Source organism: Oncorhynchus masou, chromosome 11 (genome assembly GCF_036934945.1).
Source record: "Oncorhynchus masou masou isolate Uvic2021 chromosome 11, UVic_Omas_1.1, whole genome shotgun sequence".
NCBI classification, from domain to species: domain Eukaryota; kingdom Metazoa; phylum Chordata; class Actinopteri; order Salmoniformes; family Salmonidae; genus Oncorhynchus; species Oncorhynchus masou.
Window position 1 is genome coordinate 29520150 of NC_088222.1, and position 21333 is coordinate 29541482.

At 42.3% G+C, this 21333-nt stretch overlaps 1 protein-coding gene across 2 annotated transcripts; it reads left to right on the plus strand.

The window, feature by feature from the left end:
* The first annotated feature begins 3899 nt into the window (after positions 1-3899).
* Positions 3900-12593, plus strand: LOC135548467 (transmembrane protease serine 13-like). 2 transcript variants are annotated; one of them, XM_064978096.1, is made up of 13 exons: positions 3900-4156; positions 6423-6591; positions 6736-6846; positions 7126-7275; positions 8360-8486; positions 8757-8852; positions 10071-10114; positions 10283-10442; positions 10735-10913; positions 11005-11100; positions 11279-11421; positions 11606-11761; positions 12020-12593. In XM_064978096.1, exons 1-13 carry the CDS (start codon positions 4142-4144, stop codon positions 12032-12034), a joined length of 1461 nt encoding a protein of 486 aa, XP_064834168.1. In that variant the 5' UTR covers positions 3900-4141; the 3' UTR covers positions 12035-12593. The 2 variants fall into 2 exon arrangements, with proteins under 2 accessions (XP_064834168.1, XP_064834166.1); XM_064978094.1 differs by having other exon boundaries at positions 3902-4156; positions 10068-10114.
* Positions 12594-21333: the final 8740 nt, after the last annotated feature.

Genomic DNA, 21333 nt, shown 5'->3' on the forward strand with positions numbered 1-21333 from the left:
GCTAGTTGAGAACACCTTTATTTAACCAGGTAGGCTAGTTGAGATCACCTTTATTTAACCAGGTAGGCTAGTTGAGAACACCTTTATTTAACCAGGTAGGCTAGTTGAGAACACCTTTATTTAACCAGGTAGGCTAGTTGAGAACACCTTTATTTAATCAGGTAGGCTAGTTGAGAACACCTTTATTTAACCAGGTAGGCTAGTTGAGAACACCTTTATTTAACCAGGTAGGCTAGTTGAGAACACCTTTATTTAACCAGGTAGGCTAGTTGAGAACACCTTTATTTAACCAGGTAGGCTAGTTGAGAACACCTTTATTTAACCAGGTAGGCTAGTTGAGAACACCTTTATTTAACCAGGTAGGCTAGTTGAGAACACCTTTATTTAACCAGGTAAGCTAGTTGAGAACACCTTTATTTAACCAGGTAGGCTAGTTGAGAACAAGTTCTCATTTGCAACGGCGACCTGGACAAGATAAAGCATAGCAGTGTGAACAGACAACAACACATGGAGTAAACAATAAACAAGTCAATAACACAGTAGAAAAAAAAGAAGAACAAAGAGTCTATACATTGTGTGCAGAAGGCATGAGGAGGTAGGCGAATAATTACAATTTAGCAGATTGGCACTGGAGTGATAAATGATCAGATGAACATGTGCAGGTAGAGATACTGGTGTGCAAAAGAGCAGAAAAGTAAATAAAACAGTATGGGGATGAGGTAGGTAAATTGGGTGGGCTATTTACCGATGGACTATGTACAGCTGCAGCGATCGGTTAGCTGCTCAAATAGCAGATTTTAAAGTTGGTGAGGGAGATAGTTGTTAAAATACCTTATTGATCTCTACTGTGATGGTTCTAGTATCCCATTTGAGTAGACTACTGTACATAAGGCTTATTGACTGATCTATGCGAGTACATCACCTCCCACTGTAAATGATCTGGATTTGGACATATAGACAGTACATGGTGAGGGAATGTGGTGTGCTTACTGTAAATGTGCTTACTGTATATTACTGGGATGGCTCAGGTATATACCATCATTATCTATATTATTGGTTTATTTGACAGTATATCCCTTTTCATTAACTACTTGACTTATGCTCTGACAGGGTTGTCAAAAGCACACTTATTTTACATCTAGGGCTGTTATTCACCTGCCAACATAGCTTTATCACACAACAGCCCAAGACAAAAAAAGAGAGAACCTTACATGTGTTCATGTGGGCTCTCGAGTGGTGCAGCGGTCTAAGGCACTGCATCTCTCTCTCTCCACTGGCTTCCAGTTGAAGCTTGCATCCGCTACAAGACCATGGTGCTTGCCTACGGAGCTGTGAGGGGAACGGCACCGCAGTACCTCCAGGCTCTGATCAGGCCCTACACCCAAACAAGGGCACTGCGTTCATCCACCTCTGGCCTGCTCGCCTCCCTACCACTGAGGAAGTACAGTTCCCGCTCAGCCCAGTCAAAACTGTTCGCTGCTCTGGCCCCCCAATGGTGGAACAAACTCCCTCACGACGCCAGGACAGCAGAGTCAATCACCACCTTCCGGAGACACCTGAAACCCCACCTCTTCAAGGAATACCTAGGATAGGATAAGTAATCCTTCTCCCCCCTTAAATGATTTAGATGCACTATTGTAAGTGGCTGTTCCACTGGATGTCAGAAGGTGAATTCACCAATTTGTAAGTCGCTCTGGATAAGAGCGTCTGCTAAATGACTTAAATGTAATGTAAATATCTCAGTGCAAGAGGCGGCACTACAGTCCCTGGTTTTGAATCCAGGCTGTATCACATCCGGCCGTGATTGAGAGTCCCATAGGGTGGCGCACAATTGGCCCAGCGTCGTCAGGGTTTGGCCAGGGTAGGCCGTCATTGTGAATAAGAATTTGTTCTTAACTAACTTGCCGAGTTAAATAAATGTTCAATTTATAAATAAAAAAGCATACTGTACAATACAGACTGTGGTTAACACTGCCCTCCCCCATCCCGCCCATATATCCCAGTGCAGTCCTCCTGGCCCTAGAAGAGCAGAGTCAATCCCACATGTACAGTAGCCTACTGATCAACATCCTGCCTCTGTTCCACTGTAGCCCCACACCCTCTGAAGGTCTGTGCAGGTAGCAGCTCCTGTAGAAACACAGGAGAGCCTGTATCTGGTCTTACACCTGCTCCCCCCAAGGGTTGAATAAAAACTATAGACCCACCTATTCAACTGCCATTTTCCACCCCCCTCTCCAATGTGCTGGTCTTCTCTCAGAACAGTATCTACTTGTTAGTCCAATGAAGGCTTCCCTCCGTTGCGCGGGACTGACTGAGGTCCACATTCTTATAGTAAAGCCCTGCATGACAGAATGTAATTATTTGGTGAATGATGGCACAGAATATTTGTTGTTTATATATGACATCTCTAATTTAATTCAACATTCATTTTTTATTTTCCTCATTGATCATTCCTGGAGTTATGGATATTTTGTTATGTCATATGTGTAATTCTCAGCTGAAACAGCAGATGAGCCATTGAATGGTCACTGTAGGTCAGGGCTCTCCAACCTTGTTCCCGGAGAGCTACCCTCCTGTAGGTTTTCACACCAATCCAAACCTGATTATTAGAATCAGGTGTGCTAGATCGGGGTTGGAGCGAAAACCTACAGGACAGTAGCTCTCCGGGAACAGGGTTGGAGAGCCCTGCTGTAGGTGTAGTAAAATGTGGCCACTTGGAGGTGTACAGAGAAGAGAATACTACCATTGTCTTTGTTATATGCTTTTATAATATTCAAATGTACATACAAAAGTATATTTGTCTGAGCTATCCACACACACACACACACACACACACACACACACACACACACACACACACACACACACACACACACACACACACACACACACACACACACACACACACACACACACACACGTTTGGTTTATTATACCTTTTGGGGACCAAACAATTGATTTCTATTCAAAATCCTATTTTCCCTAACCCTAAACATAACCCCTAACCCATAAACCTAACCCTAATTGTAATCCTAAACCTAAAATAGCCTTTTTCCTCATTGGGGACAGGCAAAATGTCCCTACTTGTCTGGGTTTTCCTTGTTTTACTATCATTGTGAGGACTTCTGACACACACTCACACTCACACACTCATAGTCATATAGTCATACCATCCTTCTCTCTATTTGTCCACAGAAACAACCTCTGGCCAGGCACCATTGAAACTTAATACTGTCCTGCTGACCCGTTGAGCAGAAATGCCCCTCCTTTGTTGTCATTTGAAAAATAAATCCCACTCTATGTAAAATACAGAGAACAATGTCATCTGTACTCTTTGTAAGCAACTGTAGGGAACAATATACTTTTAGTTTGTTATTCTCTTTCTCTCACAAGGAGAGCTGCATGTACATGAATGGTTTTGGTAGAACAGTGATAGTAATTGTTCTACTCTAAAAGAAAATTGTCCTTGTTTGTACAAATTACCCTCCTACAGGACCTGTCACACTGATGTAAATCACTTGAAAAAGTACATGTTTTGTCAGATCCATGACAGCAAACATGTGACTTCATGTGGGGAGCATACTCAAACAAGCTATTTTAGTTGTGGCGTCGTTGATAGAGGTAGAAGTGGCTTTTTGTGCTTTGTGTGTTATTCTTTCTTTCTTTGTTTTTGACTGGTGTTTAACATTTTCGTAAGCTATAAATACTATTTTGCAATGCATCAGATGATTGGTTGTTCAAGGTGTACATGTCTTTATCTAAATAAACTTTAAATAAAAAAGTATAATAATCTTACGAAACATTAATGGAGTGAATTTGTGTTCATCTTCATAGATAACATAAGATATTGCATTGTAATTGTATTTAGTCATTCCAATTATCTCTTTAGAAAACAACATAAAAAACAACAACAAGTTAAGTGTGTCTGGCTGCTGTGCCGCGTGTCACCCACTTTCCATGGTGGAACCAGTTGGGCCACTATTGAAGAGGAAAGGAGGAGGTGGAGGGAGAGAGGATTGGATTCCAATGCCTGTGGAACAGACAGAGACTGGTCAGAGACTCACAAAGCTATAGGATTTCTCCTGTAGAAGTGGCCCAGACCCCAGTGAGACCACCTCAGACCACAGGCCTCCACACACAGATGGAGCATGACCAGGTAATTGGATTTACTCTCTTCTATAACTCATCGGACATGTCTATTGGATAATATTGATCTTTTTACTTTTGTTCCTACTTGGTTTGGGAACAAAACATTGCCAGATCTAGTTTTGTGTCTGGTATGGCTGATAGACCATGCATGTTTTATTTAAATGTGAGATTAGTAGAAGTTTGAGGCATATAACTTAGTATTTATGTAATTGTATCTTGGCTTTCAATGTTTGCTAGTAAATTCAATTGTGTTTCACTGACCAGTAATTTGCCATTCGGGTTTGGGTCCACTGAATAGATTGTTGGTTTGGATCCACTGAATAGATTGTTGGTTTGGATCCACTGAATAGATTGTTGGTTTGGATCCACTGAATAGATTGTTGGTTTGGATCCACTGAATAGATTGTTGGTTTGGATCCACTGAATAGATTGTTGGTTTGGATCCACTGAATAGATTGTTGGTTTGGATCCACTGAATAGATTGTTGGTTTGGATCCACTGAATAGATTGTTGGTTTGGATCCACTGAATAGATTGTTGGTTTGGATCCACTGAGTAGATTGTTGGTTTGGATCCACTGAATAGATTGTTGGTTTGGATCCACTGAATAGATTGTTGGTTTGGATCCACTGAATAGATTGTTGGTTTGGATCCACTGAATAGATTGTTGGTTTGGATCCACTGAATAGATTGTTGGTTTGGATCCACTGAGTAGATTGTTGGTTTGGATCCACTGAATAGACGTATTGGTGCAACACTTCTCAGCATTGCTCACACTACCATAACAACACTTACAACATGCTTGTGATGCTGATGGGCGTGTGTGTGTTAGAATATTGTTAGAAATGTTAGAAATATGTTAGAAAAACATGCCATGGACTTAAAAACACCTTCCGCATATCAATGTTTGTCTAACAGATGTTGGATCTTAACTTGATCACTCAGGAAATTCAAATGATCCTTGTGAATCCCTGAAAAATATAATTTTGTTTTCTCTTCATGCGGGGGTAGTCGATTCATTGGGCTCAGGGCTTGCTATCAAAATCATCGCTCAAATGCTGGGCCTAAGTCATATCACTGCAACATTAAAATGTTCAAAAATGTATCTGAAATGCAGCCATATATACAGTGCATTTGGAAAATATTCAGACCCCTTCACTTTTGACACATTTTGTTACGTTACAGCCTTATTCTACAATGGACTTTAAAACATGTCCCTCATCAATCTATACACACAATACTCCATAATGACAAAGCAAAAACAGGTTTTTATAAAAATAATTATCATATTTATTTTCAGGTCTCTCCCGAGATGTTCGATCAGGTTCAAGTCCGTGCTCTGGCTGGGCCATTCAAGGAAATTCTGAGAATTGTCCTAAAGCCACTCCTGCGTCGTCTTATCTGTGCTTAGGGTCATTGCCTTGTTTGAAGGTGAACCTTTGTCCCAGTCTGAGGTCCTGAGCGCTCTGGATAAGTTTTCATCAAGAATCTTGTTATTTATTAAGTGAGACAGACTTATTATTTCTTCAAACAATCAATATTTTTTATTGATTAAGAATTGCAACGGTGATCGTTTAGAGCCCAACTACAGAGGAATCATGGTTCTTATATGGCTGACACTAAAAATGCTTAGTCATGGCTGGTTCCACCCCTCCCCAGCAGCCCCCCAGCTTAGTGTCTCGGATGCAAAGATGATTAGAGACAAAGAGGGGTTTGTTCTACTCCGTCAGGCTATCTCTATCTGGGATCACACAGAGGCCAACTCATTCTATTGAACGCAGGCTGTAGGTTTTACCACCAAACCAGCACAAATCAATTGCTAGCGCCAAGCCCCAAAGGCTTGAGTACTCATCGATGAGAGAGTACTCATCGATACTTAAACAGTATTATAACATAATCTTGTAAATGTTCTACCATAATCTCTCTGTTCTTTGTTCCGTTCATCTTTCCCTCAATCCTGACTAGTCTCCCAGTTCACTTTGCCATTATGGGGAATTGTGTGTAAATTGAGGAGGTAAAAAATAATTTCATCCATTTTAGAATAAAGCTGTAACTGTACATACAGTGCATTCAGGAAGTAAGGGGTCTGACTACTTTCCGAATGCACTGTATATTTCATCAGTTGTGTCTTTTATAGTTCAGGGTCGTGTAGGATTTTGGGCTAGAGTTAAACTTCAGATGTAATCATAGAAGTCCTGCCTGTGTTTAGAATTTGATCACGTACCTAGCCTACTAATGTCCATGAAAACCTACCTGACTCCCTTCTCTCCACAGAACAGTGACCAACCACCCCCATACTACTTAGCAGTAGTGCCCACCCAGCCTCCTCCTCAGTATGGAGAGGTGGTGGGAACAAGAGGGTGGTCTGACACCCCCTCCCAACCTTACCACATCAACCAGTCGATGCCACATGCAAATGTCATCCATGTCTCTCAGAGTGCCCGTAAGTTCCTCACATTCCCTTTAACTTCTTCAATCCTCAATATATATTCCTTCCCCTAACTATAACTACAACTCTTTCTATGAGAGGGCTCCATCTCTCTCTCTCTTTCTAAACCTAAAATGTCTCTGTTTCTCCCCCCTGCAGCCCCTCGTCATAAGAAAAGCTTGTCGTGTGAGAACAGTTCCCACTGTTACAGAGGATCAGGAGAAGCCACCCTACTGCTTGTCTTCCTCGTTATTGCTCTCTGGCTGGGGGGTAACTGGACCAATAACTTACAGAGAACCCATACAGTACAATTATGTGGACATAATGTAACATCATTTAACACTGACATAATGTAACAATACAATATGTCAGAATTTATGACAGAAACATCTATTTCCAAAATCATAAATTCCATATTAAGGGTATGATGTGAATGTAATATACCTGGTATGATATTGCATTGTTTTGGTATACTAACATGGGGGCTTCCATGGCTCTGGATATCCTCTGGTCTCTCTCTTTGACCTCTGACCTTTGACCTCTGTCCAGTATGCTACGGTCCATCCCTGGTGTCTGGCCACCTAAGCAGCAGTGAAGCCTACCAGCCCAGCAAGATGGAGAAAGACAGCTGTCCCTCCAACACTGTGGAGTGTGATGGCCGACAGGAATGCAAACTGGGCAGTGATGAGACCAATTGTTGTCAGTACTCCAATAGCTATCACCTAGTTTTCGTTGTCAGTAACAAAAACAGAAGGATCCTTTCTGGATCTGTAATGGATTTGTAATGTTATAACTGAGTGATGCATCTGTGTGATCCAGTGATGTTCTAACTGAGTGATGCATCTGTGTGATGCAGTGAGGTTCTAACTGAGTGATGCATCTGTGTGATGCAGTGATGTTCTAACTGAGTGATGCATCTGTGTGATGCAGTGAGGTTCTAACTGAGTGATGCATCTGTGTGATCCAGTGATGTTCTAACTGAGTGATGCATCTGTGTGATGCAGTGAGGTTCTAATTGAAGGATGTATCTGTGTGATCCAGTGAGGTTCTAATTGAAGGATGTATCTGTGTGATCCAGTGAGGTTCTAATTGAAGGATGTATCTGTGTGATCCAGTGAGGTTCTAACTGAAGGATGTATCTGTGTGATCCAGTGAGGTTCTAATTGAAGGATGTATCTGTGTGATCCAGTGAGGTTCTAATTGAGGGATGTATCTGTGTGATCCAGTGAGGTTCTAACTGAGTGATGCATCTGTGTGATCCAGTGAGGTTCTAATTGAGGGATGTATCTGTGTGATCCAGTGAGGTTCTAATTGAGGGATGTATCTGTGTGATCCAGTGAGGTTCTAACTGAGTGATGCATCTGTGTGATCCAGTGAGGTTCTAATTGAGGGATGTATCTGTGTGATCCAGTGAGGTTCTAACTGAGTGATGCATCTGTGTGATCCAGTGAGGTTCTAACTGAGTGATGCATCTGTGTGATCCAGTGAGGTTCTAATTGAGGGATGTATCTGTGTGATCCAGTGAGGTTCTAATTGAGGGATGTATCTGTGTGATCCAGTGAGGTTCTAACTGAGTGATGCATCTGTGTGATCCAGTGAGGTTCTAATTGAGGGATGTATCTGTGTGATCCAGTGAGGTTCTAATTGAGGGATGTATCTGTGTGATCCAGTGAGGTTCTAATTGAGGGATGTATCTGTGTGATCCAGTGAGGTTCTAATTGAGGGATGTATCTGTGTGATCCAGTGATGTTCTAATTGAGTGAAGTATCTGTGTATTATCCAGTAAGGTTCGGGTCGAACGGGGCTCTCCAGGTGAAGACAAACAGCGCTGGTAGTTTCCTCCCTGTATGTTACAGTGGCTGGAACAAGGGCCTGGCTGACCAGACCTGTGCACAACTAGGCTTCAGAGCGTAAGATCCTCCATTATTTTGCTGCCCTCTTTTGGTCTAAAGATTGAACTGTGCAAACCTATGTGACCATACCCATCAAATAAATCTAAATCAAATCACATTTTATTCATAATGTACACAGGTTAATGAATGTATAAAAGGTGCATGAAATGCTTGTGTGCTAGTTCCCTCAATATTGCAGTACAATAACCAATAATCCATGGGTTTAGTGGTGTGAGGTAGTGATGTGGGGACGTGTATATGAACTTCTCCCTGCATCTATTTATTTAGGAGTCATAGCACTAGCAGTGTGAAAGATGGGTCCTCTACCACTCTCACTGTGACAGGGCAGACCTGCAACACCATCCAGGGGAAGGTGTCAGTAAAGTGAGTGCTCCTGGACACACACAACAGCCCTTTGCATATGTCACACACTGAGTAATCATTTACATGCCAAGTTGTGTACATAGCTGCGGGAAGTAGGGATGCTGCAGCACCTCCTAAATAATCAGAATATATACACACACAAACAAATATATCAATAAATAATAAATCATTGTTATTTATTTATATATATATATATATTGTTTGTTGTTGTTTGTGTGTTGTGACGGCCCTGAATTTTTCTGAACCGTCTCAGTGCAGCTCCTTCCAATAGGGCGCTTTCCCTTTAATTCCCAATTAAATAGCCAGCATCTGCTGCGCAAAAGTGGGGTTGTGATGGAGACGTGAATGAGGATGTGGTCAACCCTCAGTTCCCGATGCTTCGCTATTCCGTTGTTTTGTAGCCTAATAGAGTTTACCCAGGATCGGATCCACTCTTTGCGTCCGTGGACTACACCTCTCCCATTTTCGTGACCTTTCTCCGCTGGAGATCTATTGGCGGATTGGATTGTCTGACTGACCGACTGACTACCACCTTTTTGTATGCGGTATTTCATTTGTTTTGATGTAATGTATACGGTGATGATTTATGTAGTTAGTTGTAGTTGAGGACTTGGTAAGAGTTGATACGCTTTAAAGTTCTGTGGTAAAATAATTGTTATATTGATTGTATGATTAATACTGGGTTTACGCTACACTTGAATGAACGGACAAACATTGCGTGACTAAGGTCACGGGAGTTTCCTGAACTCCTTTACCGGGCTGGACTCTTTTTAAGCCCGAGGTACAGGACATTTCTAGAAGAACCAGAACTCATTGTGATATAATAATATGTGTGTGTAATCATTGATGTTGCTAATACAACCCACGCAAAAGAATATAGTCGTTTTTTAAGTTCTTTCCAATGTTTTAAGGGTTTATGAAAAGTTTATTTCCATCCTGACTTTTGCACAAGTCCTTTGTATTGGTGTAGACTTGACGGACCAGATGGGACTCATTCCCTCCCAAACTAAAAGGAGAAACCAATGTTTTCTCTGGTAGGCACAACCTACCTGGCACCCCTATAAATAATAACCTCAAGTCAAAACCGTTACAATGTGTATATATTCTGATTATTTATCAGAGCCAAAAATGTCACCATTAGACCATTAGAAGGCAAATAAAACATGTGACCTCATTGGTGATCTGATTGAACTGTGCGTTTCTGTCTGTGTTCAGTAGCTCATCTTGCCTCAACAAGGACACTGTATCCCTGCAGTGTATCAGTGAGTAACTGTCTTTACATTCTCACAGTTCATACACAAAGGCAACCAGTGGTGTTTTAAGGCTGGAGCTTCATCTAGCTCTCCTGATGAACAGAGGACCAAATACAAATCCCCATACTGCATTAGGACTACAGACCGACTTCCTCCCTCTCTCTGTCCCCATGGTAGATTGTGGCCGGCAGCACTCGTCCAGAATCATAGGGGGCTTTGCAGCGAATCTGGGCGATTGGCCTTGGCAGGTCAGCCTCCACTTTCGGGGTTTTCACACCTGCGGAGGCACCCTGGTGGCTCCTGACTTTGTGGTGACAGCAGCCCACTGCTTCCCCAGGTCAGTACGGCAGACACCACAGCAGACAATGGACAAGGAGCTGTGCTGAGACAATGTAAAACAGAACAGTAATGACATTATCAAACAGAACATATAGAATAGCCATGAAATGTAACAATGCTAAGACAAAAGAACTGGGCTATAACAGAACAGATGCAAAGACAGAACAGATCTGGAAGTGAACAAAGCTAACCGAAGTGAGCTAGCTAAGACTGAACAGTGCTTACGATGAACATAGCTAAAACAGTTATCAGTGAAGAGGTAAATTACCTAACAACTCTTCTATCTCTAGGAAAGACTCATCGTACCTGGTGCCCAATAACTGGCGTTTGTACATGGGCATGGTTTCTCAGACGATGCTGCCTGTCCCTGAGATGGTGGAGAAGATCATTGTCCATGAGAGCTATGATGATAACACCAACAACTATGACATTGCCCTGCTTAAACTCACACATTACGTAGACTACTCCAGTGAGTTCACCTTTAACCTAACAATATTACGTGATTAATGATGCACATTACACCATACTGGGTCACTATCTTTGATCGTCATAATTAACAGACAGCATCCAGCCTGTGTGCCTGCCTGCCTATGACAAGACCGTCTCCCCTGGGACAAAATGCTGGACCTCTGGATTTGGGACAACAGAGGGGACAGGTGAGAGTCACAAGGACTGGCACAGGGGGGCAACTGTTAGGTTCTGTTTGCCATTGGGGTGAAAATGAAGAGGAAATAGAAATGCAGCATGATATGTGATGTAATTAAGGACTAGAAAACAATCTGGTGTGATATTCTGTATGGTAATATCTGTTTGTTTTTGTTGCTTTATGTTCAGCCAGTGGATCAACAAGTCTTATGGCGGTGACTGTGGACATCATTGACTCCAGTGTATGTAACAGAAACACAGTCTACAATGGCCAGGTCTCTCAAGACATGTTGTGTGCTGGAGATATGAAGGGAAGCAAGGACTCCTGCCAGGTGAGTAAAGAGGACACTAGGACCCATCAGAGAACCACAGACAAGTAGCTACTTCCACACAGCTTCTTACATGATGTCCACAAATCTCATCCTGTGTCGCTCTATTCCCTCCTTCCCTTTTCTTCTCTCCCTCTTATCTCCATTTCCATCTCCCACTCCCCCTACCGCCCCCTTCCTCCACTAGAGGGACAGTGGAGGTCCTCTGGTGTGTAAGGACTCAGACCAGCGCTGGTACCTGATGGGGGTGACCAGCTGGGGGGTAGGCTGCGGCAGGAGGAACATGCCGGGGGTCTACAGTCGTGTCAGCCGCCTGTTGCCCTGGGTCTACAGTAAGATGCAGGTAGGGAAAGGAGCACCCAGGACCACTGGGAAGACACATGCTCAGACAACCTCAGCACTGGGTGGAATTCTATCAATAATTCAATTCATTTTCATCTGTACTGCTTCAAAGGGCACTTATATTAATTTTGATATTTTACATATAGTATCATTAGTTCAACTTAGAACTGTGAAACCTAATTATAGTTAGCTGTCAGAATAAGGATTGAGTAGGATGGTGTGACTCCTGAACATGTTCCTTCTACTCTCCATCTCCCAGCAAGCAAGACCGTGATATGATCACAGCTGCTCTCAGCCAGGGATGCTCAGCATGTCTTTTGGACCTGACAATGAGACTGGTGTGAACCCTACAACACTGGCAGGGAATGGAAGGCTTGCAAGAAAGCAGATATCACATATAAAAACCTGTCGTTGGACCGCTGTCATCTTAACGTGCGTTGGATCATTGTTTCCCTGAAACAGTATTGAGCATATCTATATTTGTGACATATTTTATGAAGAATGTCTTTTACTCACACTGCAACCTCTTATGAAGCTATAAACCTGTCTCAGGATATACTCCAGGTTCACAAGGACCTTACTGATGCTACAGGTAACTACACCTGCTGTTTCCTATGGCTGAGAGTTGTGAAACGGAAGAACATTTATCAGGAAGATTTTTATAATCACTTTAACGTAACACTAATTACCTTTTGGCACTGATAATGCCTTGATTGTTTGTTGATTGTTTCAACTTATGTACCCATTTTGGTGTGGTGTGTGTGAATTATCGATTCTGCTTTTTCATGTCTATCACTGTGTGTCAATTGGAATTATAATTTATTTGGTCATTATTTGAGTCAGAATGTGTTACTCATACTCAAAACGCCATGATTCAACTTCATGAATGATATTGAATATCATTCTACTGCTGTTAATCAATAGCTGACTAGAGCACGAGGGTGTAATTGTCTATTGACTGCAGTGGAGAGTATGGATTTACCAGTGACCTCAGTACATGAGTGTAGTTGAGATGAATGGAAGCTGATGGTTGATGGCTGCAGGCCTGTAAGTATTCTCCCACTGGGAACACACTGGTTGAATCAACGTTGTTTCCATGCCATTTCAACACAATTACGTTGAACCAACGTGGAATAGACGTTGAATTCACGTCTGTGCCCAGTGGGCTGTTAATCCTCCAACAGGCATCATTGACAAACTAGGTCCAGAAAATGTTGAGTAATCAATGTGACAGACAGGTATGTTTGTCCCTGTTTCGTTTTGTTTGCTTCCGTTTAAGAAATGTTTTCAACAGAATCAGCACAATGAATACACCCCTGATCAGACGCAAACACAGTTTATTTTCATAGCAGCCACATACAAAGAACTCGTTGTATGTGTATATATATACTAACCAAAAATATAAACGCAACATCCAACAATTTCAAAGATTTTACTGAGTTACAGTTCATAAAAGGATATCAGTCAATGAAAATACATTCAGTAAGTCCTAATCTATGAATTTCACGACTGGGCAGGGGCGCAATCATGGGTTCGCCTGGGAGGGCATAGGTCCACACACTGGGGAGCCATGCCCAGCCAATCAATCAAATTTCAATCAATCAAATGTATTTATAAAGCCTTTTTTACATCAGCTGATGTCACAAAGTGCTGTACAGAAATCCAGCCTAAAACCCCAAACAGCAAGCAATGCAGATGTAGAAGCACAGTGGCTTGGAAAAAATCCCTAGAAAGGCTGGAACCTAGGAAGAAACCTAGAGAGGAACCAGGCTCTGAGGGGTGGCCAGTCCTCTTCTGGCTGTGCCGGGTGGTGATTATAACAGAACATGGCCAAGATGTTCAAACGTTCAAAGATGACCAGCAGGGTCAAATAATAATAATCATACTGGTTGTAGAGGGTTCAACAGGTCAGCACCTCAGGAGTAAATGTCATTTGGCTTTTCATAGCCGATCATTCAGAGTTAGAGAAAGCAGGTACGGTAGAGAGAGAGTCCAAAACAGGAGGTCCGGGACAGGTAGCACGTCCAGTGAACAGGTCAGGGTTCCATAGCTGCAGGCAGAACAGTTGAAACTGGAGCAACAGCATGACCAGGTGGACTGGGTACAGCAAGTACTCATCAGGCCAGGTAGTCCTGAGGCATGGTCATAGGGCTCAGGTCCTCCGAGAGAAGAGAGAGAGAGGGAGAAAGAGAAAGCAAGAATTAGAGGGAGCATACTTAAAATTCACACAGGACACCGGATACTCCAGATATAACAGACTGACCCTAGCCTCCCGACACAAACTATTGCAGCATAAATACTGGAGGCTGAGACAGGAGGGTTCGGGAGACACTGTGGCCCTGTCCGATGATACGCCCGGACAGGGCCAACCAGGCAGGATATAACCCCACCCACTTTGTCAAAGCACGGCCCCCACACCACTAGAGGGATATCTTCAACCACCAACCTACTACCCTGAGACAAGGCCGAGTATAGCCCAAGAAGATCTTCCCCACGGCACGAACCCGAGGGGGGCACCAACCCGAACAGGAAGATCACGTCAGTGACTTAACCCACTCTAGTGACACACCCCTCCTAGGGATGGCATGGAAGAGCACCAGTAAGCCAGTGACTCAGCCCCAGTAATAGGGTTAGAGGCAAAGAATCTCAGTGGAGAGAGGAGAACCAGCCAGGCAGAGACAGCAAGGGTGGTTTGTCGCTCCAGCGCCTTTCTGTTCACATTCACACCACTGGGCCTGACTACACTCAATCATAAGACGTACTGAAGAGATGAGTCTTCAATAAAGACTTAAAGGTAGAGACAGAGTCTGCGTCTCTCACATGGATAGGCATAAAAATTGAGCTCTATAGGATGAATGAGTTTTTCCCAACAAAAGGGCTTTATTACAGACAGAAGTATTAATTAATTAAATCAAAAGCTTACCTTGACTTGGAAGAGTTCCAGAACATCCCTCTCTGTTGGGCTAAACTAGCTAGCTGCAATCGACGCTAACTAGGTAAATGAAAATGAAAGAAATATATGCTACGAAATATAGCTTTCTCTCGCGCTTCTCCTTACTTTATGAAGAAATTAATTTGTTCAACTATTGTCTTTGTCTCCGAGGTAAGTTCTCACCAGATTTTATGCAGATTTTATGCAGTACTAGATTCATTCGGCGATCCTTTGATTGGGTGGACAACATGTAATTTCATGCTGCAAAGATCTAATAGGTTGAAGGACATCCTCCGGAAGTTGTTATAATTACTGTGTAAATCTATGGAAGTGGGTGAGAACCATGATCCTACTAGGTTTTGTATTGAAGTCAATGTACCCAGAGCAGGACAGAAGTAAGCTGTCCTCCGGCTACACCATGGTGCTACCCTACAGAGTGCTGTTGAGGCTACTGTAGACCTGTTTTTTTATCAATAATTTGGTGATGTGAATATATTTAGTATAGTTTTATTTTAAAAAACAAACACTTATTTAACTTTTTATTATCATGAAATTCACTGAGGAGGATGTTCCTCCCCTTCCTCCTCTGAGGAGCCTCCACTGGTGCAGGAGCGTGTGTCACATGAGTGCGTGTGTGTGAACTTAGTGTGTGTGTTTGCGTGAAAGAACACGCTATACAAAAAAAACACCACAGACAATAAACTTGTATTTCTCCATGACCAAACATCCAAACGGGTCTCTCATTCCTAGAGAGTTGTTTTTCAGCTCGGTGCCCTCGTCCTCTTCACTAATCTCAGAGGATATGAATGTGTTAGCACTGCCTTTACTCTGTCCTTCAAGACTCAACCTCTGGTCTCTGGCTCTGGTATGTTGAGCATTCTGCCTGATACATTAAATAGTACAAATTCCCGTTTTATCTTATCCACACAACCATTAACGTTCCACTGAGGAAAGTGTCAAATCTAGAGCTGTTTGTCAGGGTGACATTAAGACAGAGAATGTGTCTCATCTTATCATAGATGACCTGAGCACAGATTGCCTATTACTTCATAGTTATCATTGTGGGCTTAAATGTTTAACTAGATGAGTTTTACTGTGTATTATGCATTTTTAATGATTCAGTCAGTATTAGAAGTCAACTTTAACACTGGTGTTTGACCATAGCTACAGATTAAAATGTAACTATTCACTCATCCAGAGCTACACTGCCTTGCAGCAGTGGATAATGTGAGGTACAGTATTGATCCACTACCTGGCTAAGGGAGTTACACTGCCTTGCAGCAGTGGATAATGTGAGGTACAGTATTGATCCACTACCTGGCTAAGGGAGTTACACTGCCTTGCAGCAGTGGATAATGTGAGGTACAGTATTGATCCACTACCTGGCTAAGGGAGTTACACTGTCTTGCAGCAGTGGATAATGTGAGGTACAGTATTGATCCACTACCTGGCTAAGGGAGTTACACTGCCTTGCAGCAGTGGATAATGTGAGGTACAGTATTGATCCACTACCTGGCTAAGGGAGTTACACTGCCTTGCAGCAGTGGATAATGTGAGGTACAGTATTGATCCACTACCTGGCTAAGGGAGTTACACTGTCTTGCAGCAGTGGATAATGTGAGGTACAGTATTGATCCACTACCTGGCTAAGGGAGTTACACTGCCTTGCAGCAGTGGATAATGTGAGGTACAGTATTGATCCACTACCTGGCTAAGGGAGTTACACTGTCTTGCAGCAGTGGATAATGTGAGGTACAGTATTGATCCACTACCTGGCTAAGGGAGTTACACTGCCTTGCAGCAGTGGATAATGTGAGGTACAGTATTGATCCACTACCTGGCTAAGGGAGTTACACTGTCTTGCAGCAGTGGATAATGTGAGGTACAGTATTGATCCACTACCTGGCTAAGGGAGTTACACTGCCTTGCAGCAGTGGATAATGTGAGGTACAGTATTGATCCACTACCTGGCTAAGGGAGTTACACTGTCTTGCAGCAGTGGATAATGTGAGGTACAGTATTGATCCACTACCTGGCTAAGGGAGTTACACTGTCTTGCAGCAGTGGATAATGTGAGGTACAGTATTGATCCACTACCTGGCTAAGGGAGTTACACTGTCTTGTGAAAGTATTCACCCCCCTTGGCATTTTTCCTATTTTGTTGCCTTACAACCTGTAATTTAAATAGATTTTTATTTGGATTTCATGTAATGGACATACACAGAAGAGTCCAAATTGGTGAAGTGAAATGAAAAAAAAATAGTTATATCAAAAAATGCAAAGAAATGTAAAACTGAAAAGTGGTGTGTGCATATGTATTCACCCCCTTTGCTATGAAGCCCCTAAATACGGTCTGGTGCAAACAATTACCTTCAAACGTCACATAATTAGTTAAATAAAGTCCACCTGTGTGCAATATAATTGTCACATGATCTAACTATATATACACCTGTTCTGAAAGGCCCCAGAGTCTGCAACACTACTAAGCAAGGGGCACTATGAAGACCAAGGAGCTTGCCAAACAGGTCAGGGACAAGGTTATGGTGAAGTACAGATCAGGGTTGGGTTATAAAAAAAACATCTGAAACTTTGAACATCCCACAGAACACCATTAAATCCATTATTAAAAAATGGAAAGAATATGGCACCACAACAAACCTGCCAAGAGAGGTCCACCCACCAAAACTCACAGACCAGGCAAGGAGGGCATTAATCAGAGAAGCAACTAAAGGACCACTTTAAGTTGTACACTCCACAGAGCTGGACTTTACGGAAGAGTGGCCAAAAAAAGAATAAGCAAACACATTTGGTGTTCTCCAAAAGGCATGTGGGTGACTCCCCAAACATATGGAAGAAGGTACTCCGGTCAGATGAGACAAAAATGTTGCTTTTTGGCCATCAAGGAAAACACTATGTCTGGTGCAAACCCAACACCTCGAACACCATCCCCACAGTGAAGCATGGTGGTGGCAGCATCATGCTATGGAGATGTTTTCATCACTAGGGACTGGGAAACTGGTCAGAATTGAAGGAATGATGTATGGTGCTAAATACAGGGAAATTAGTTTGTCTTCCAGAGATTTAAAAATAATATTTTAACTTTATTTAAATAGGCAAGTTAAGAACAATTTCTTCTTCAATAACGGCCTAGGAATAGTGGGTTAACTGCCTTGTTCAGGGACAGAACGACAGATTTTCACCTTGTCAGCTCGGGGATTCGATCTTGCAACCTTACCAGTCCAAAGCTTTCACCACTAGGCTACCTACTGCCCCAATTGTCACATGATTTGTCACATGATCTCAGTATATATATATACACCTGTTATGAAAGGCCACAGAGTCTGCAACACCACTAAGCAAGGGGCACCTTGCTGAGACTGGGATGGAGGTTCACTTTCCAGCAGGACAACGACCCTAAGCATACTGCTAAGCAACACTTGAGTGGTTTAAGGGGAAACATTTAAATGTCGTGGAATGGCCTAGTCAAAGCCCAGACCTCAATCCATTGAGAATCTGTGGTATGACTTAAAGATTGCTGTACACCAGCAGAACCCATCCAACTTGAAGGAGCTGGAGCAGTTTTGCCTTGAAGAATGGGCAAAAATTCCAGTGGCTAGATGTGCCAAGCTTATAGAGGCATACCCCAAGAGACTTGCTGCTGTAATTGCTGCAAAAGGTGGCTCTACAAAGTATTGACTTTGGGGGGGGGGGTGAATAGGCATTTTATTTCCAGGTTGTAAGGCAACAAAATAGGAAAAATGCAAGGGGGTGAATACTTTCACAAGACAGTGTAACTCCCTTAGCCAGGTAGTGGATCAATACTGTACCTCACATTATCCACTGCTGCAAGACAGTGTAACTCCCTTAGCCAGGTAGTGGATCAATACTGTACCTCACATTATCCACTGCTGCAAGACAGTGTAACTCCCTTAGCCAGGTAGTGGATCAATACTGTACCTCACATTATCCACTGCTGCAAGACAGTGTAACTCCCTTAGCCAGGTAGTGGATCAATACTGTACCTCACATTATCCACTGCTGCAAGACAGTGTAACTCCCTTAGCCAGGTAGTGGATCAATACTGTACCTCACATTATCCACTGCTGCAAGACAGTGTAACTCCCTTAGCCAGGTAGTGGATCAATACTGTACCTCACATTATCCACTGCTGCAAGACAGTGTAACTCCCTTAGCCAGGTAGTGGATCAATACTGTACCTCACATTATCCACTGCTGCAAGACAGTGTAACTCCCTTAGCCAGGTAGTGGATCAATACTGTACCTCACATTATCCACTGCTGCAAGACAGTGTAACTCCCTTAGCCAGGTAGTGGATCAATACTGTACCTCACATTATCCACTGCCTCAAGGCAGTGTAACTCCCTTAGCCAGGTAGTGGATCAATACTGTACCTCACATTATCCACTGCTGCAAGACAGTGTAACTCCCTTAGCCAGGTAGTGGATCAATACTGTACCTCACATTATCCACTGCTGCAAGCTTTTTGAGATACTGTTAAAAATAAAACATTGAACTAAGTGTGTCAGAGAGCACAGGCAGCTGCAGTATACATGCACTGTATCTGTGTTTAGTCTGGCCTGTGTGTGTGTTTTGACTGTGACTGACTGACTGTGCTCGTCTGTGCTGACACAGGTAAGAAGCTCCGCTGTTGGAAGGGACGCAATCCTTTATCTCATCAGTGCTAAAACAGGAAACATTAAACAAGAATAGAAACACCTCCTGTACAAGTGTTCCACACATACAGTGTAGGGTTGTTCCATTTCATTTTAATAGCTTTTGGACCGCACCCATTTTGATTTGAACACAACTTTCTATACATATTTTCCCATGGTAGAAGTGGTCAGAAAGTAACTTGGTGGACCTGAATGCCAAAACATTTAGGAGATAGAGGTGGTCAAAGTTGATGCATTTTGCATACCCCACCCTACCATGAGACATCCATGTCTTCATCACTGGAAAGTTGTCAAACTATTTTATAATTTCTTGAAAAAATGTTATTTGAATAAGAATTGACATTTTTTAACCTTTAAAGTCAGTGATCTAAAAATGCGTAAACTCAGATGTTATGTTTTAGTTTAGACCCTTTTTGATATAATCTTCTTTCCGAATGCACTGGAAGTTGGTTATCAACGGTGGTTGGCCCGGCGGGCCATCTGTGGTAGTAATTGGAAGTAAAAATGTCAATTCAATTTAGCAATTCAGCTGAATTGCAGTGGTCTGTCACCCACCCTGTATTCAAGAGTATGCTGTGTTTCAACCAATTGCGGGCACAACACAAATACCTCAGATTATGTCAAATAGGGTCAAAATATGCAAATATTACAAAAATCGAAGTTGACACAGTTTCAGATAATTTACATTAAAGGAAAATTTAAAAAAAAGTTATTATTCTAAAAATTATAAAATAGTTTGACAACCCTGTTTGTAAGCTTTTAAATGATATCAAACTCAACAGTTTATCTTTTCCAGTGATGCAGACATGGATGTCTCATGGTAGGGTGGGGGTTGCAAAATCTGTCAACTTCGCACACCTCTTTCTCCTAAATGTTTTGGCATTCAGGTCCAAAAAGTAACTTTCTGACCACTTCTACCATGGGCAAATATGTCTAGAAAGTTTCATTAAAATCAAAAGGGGTGCAGTCAAAAAGTGATTGAAATCAAATGGAACAACCCTATAAAACATACACTGTCTCACTGTCCATGTTTCAATGGTTTGTCTTGTTTTTGTCTTGTCTACAGGCCTGTGAACACAGCTGAATCTTGAAACAAGGTAATGTAATGTTGTATTGACTGAGACAACCAGACCATCTGACCCAGCAACCCATTGTTTTGTTATATAACCCATCTATTGGCTGTAGAGTATAGACATATTATATCCAGACTGCTCATGTGAGCTATGAGAGATAGGTTTTGTTCCAGACATTGACTAGAGACAGCCATGATATGGCCCAAGGACAACCCTATTACGTCAATACCGTGTCAAGATGAGAGACCACCATCTTTATGATTACTAATGTAGAAATTAAAGGTGTGATGTGTGTTAACTGTCAGATAACAATAAAACATTTTTTTTTTGCCATTGTTTGTTTATTTGATGATGCTGAGGATTGAGGCAAGGTCAATCCAAGTGGTATAGACCTAGGCTTACTACAGACTTTGCATTTTGCCCTCGATACAATATGCTGGTCTTCAATTCAGTATATGGTTTATTTTAATTGGATTTCTGCGTGAATTTGGGGAATTGTCTAAAAAGAGGATCAATTGACTGATGCCAAAACAACAGAATGTATGTTTCAGGTGCAATAGAGATTTCAACCAGAGGGCGGCAGCAATAATGCATTCATTCAAACTAATTGTCTCAAAGAAGCTCTTGTCTCAGTATAGCCTACTGCCAGGCTGGCAACTGCCACCAACTAGAACCCCAGCAAGCTTTTGGATGCGAGTCCCAAGAGGCAATTTATGCACATTCCAAATTGTTAGAAAACACTTAAAAGTCACACAGATAATCTGTTTCAATTAGTTGAGTAAAATTGCAATCACACGAACGAACATGAATTCAAAACATTTAAGTCTCACTCCCCCCTTTCACAACAAGCCTAGAGACTCGATCTGACTGATAC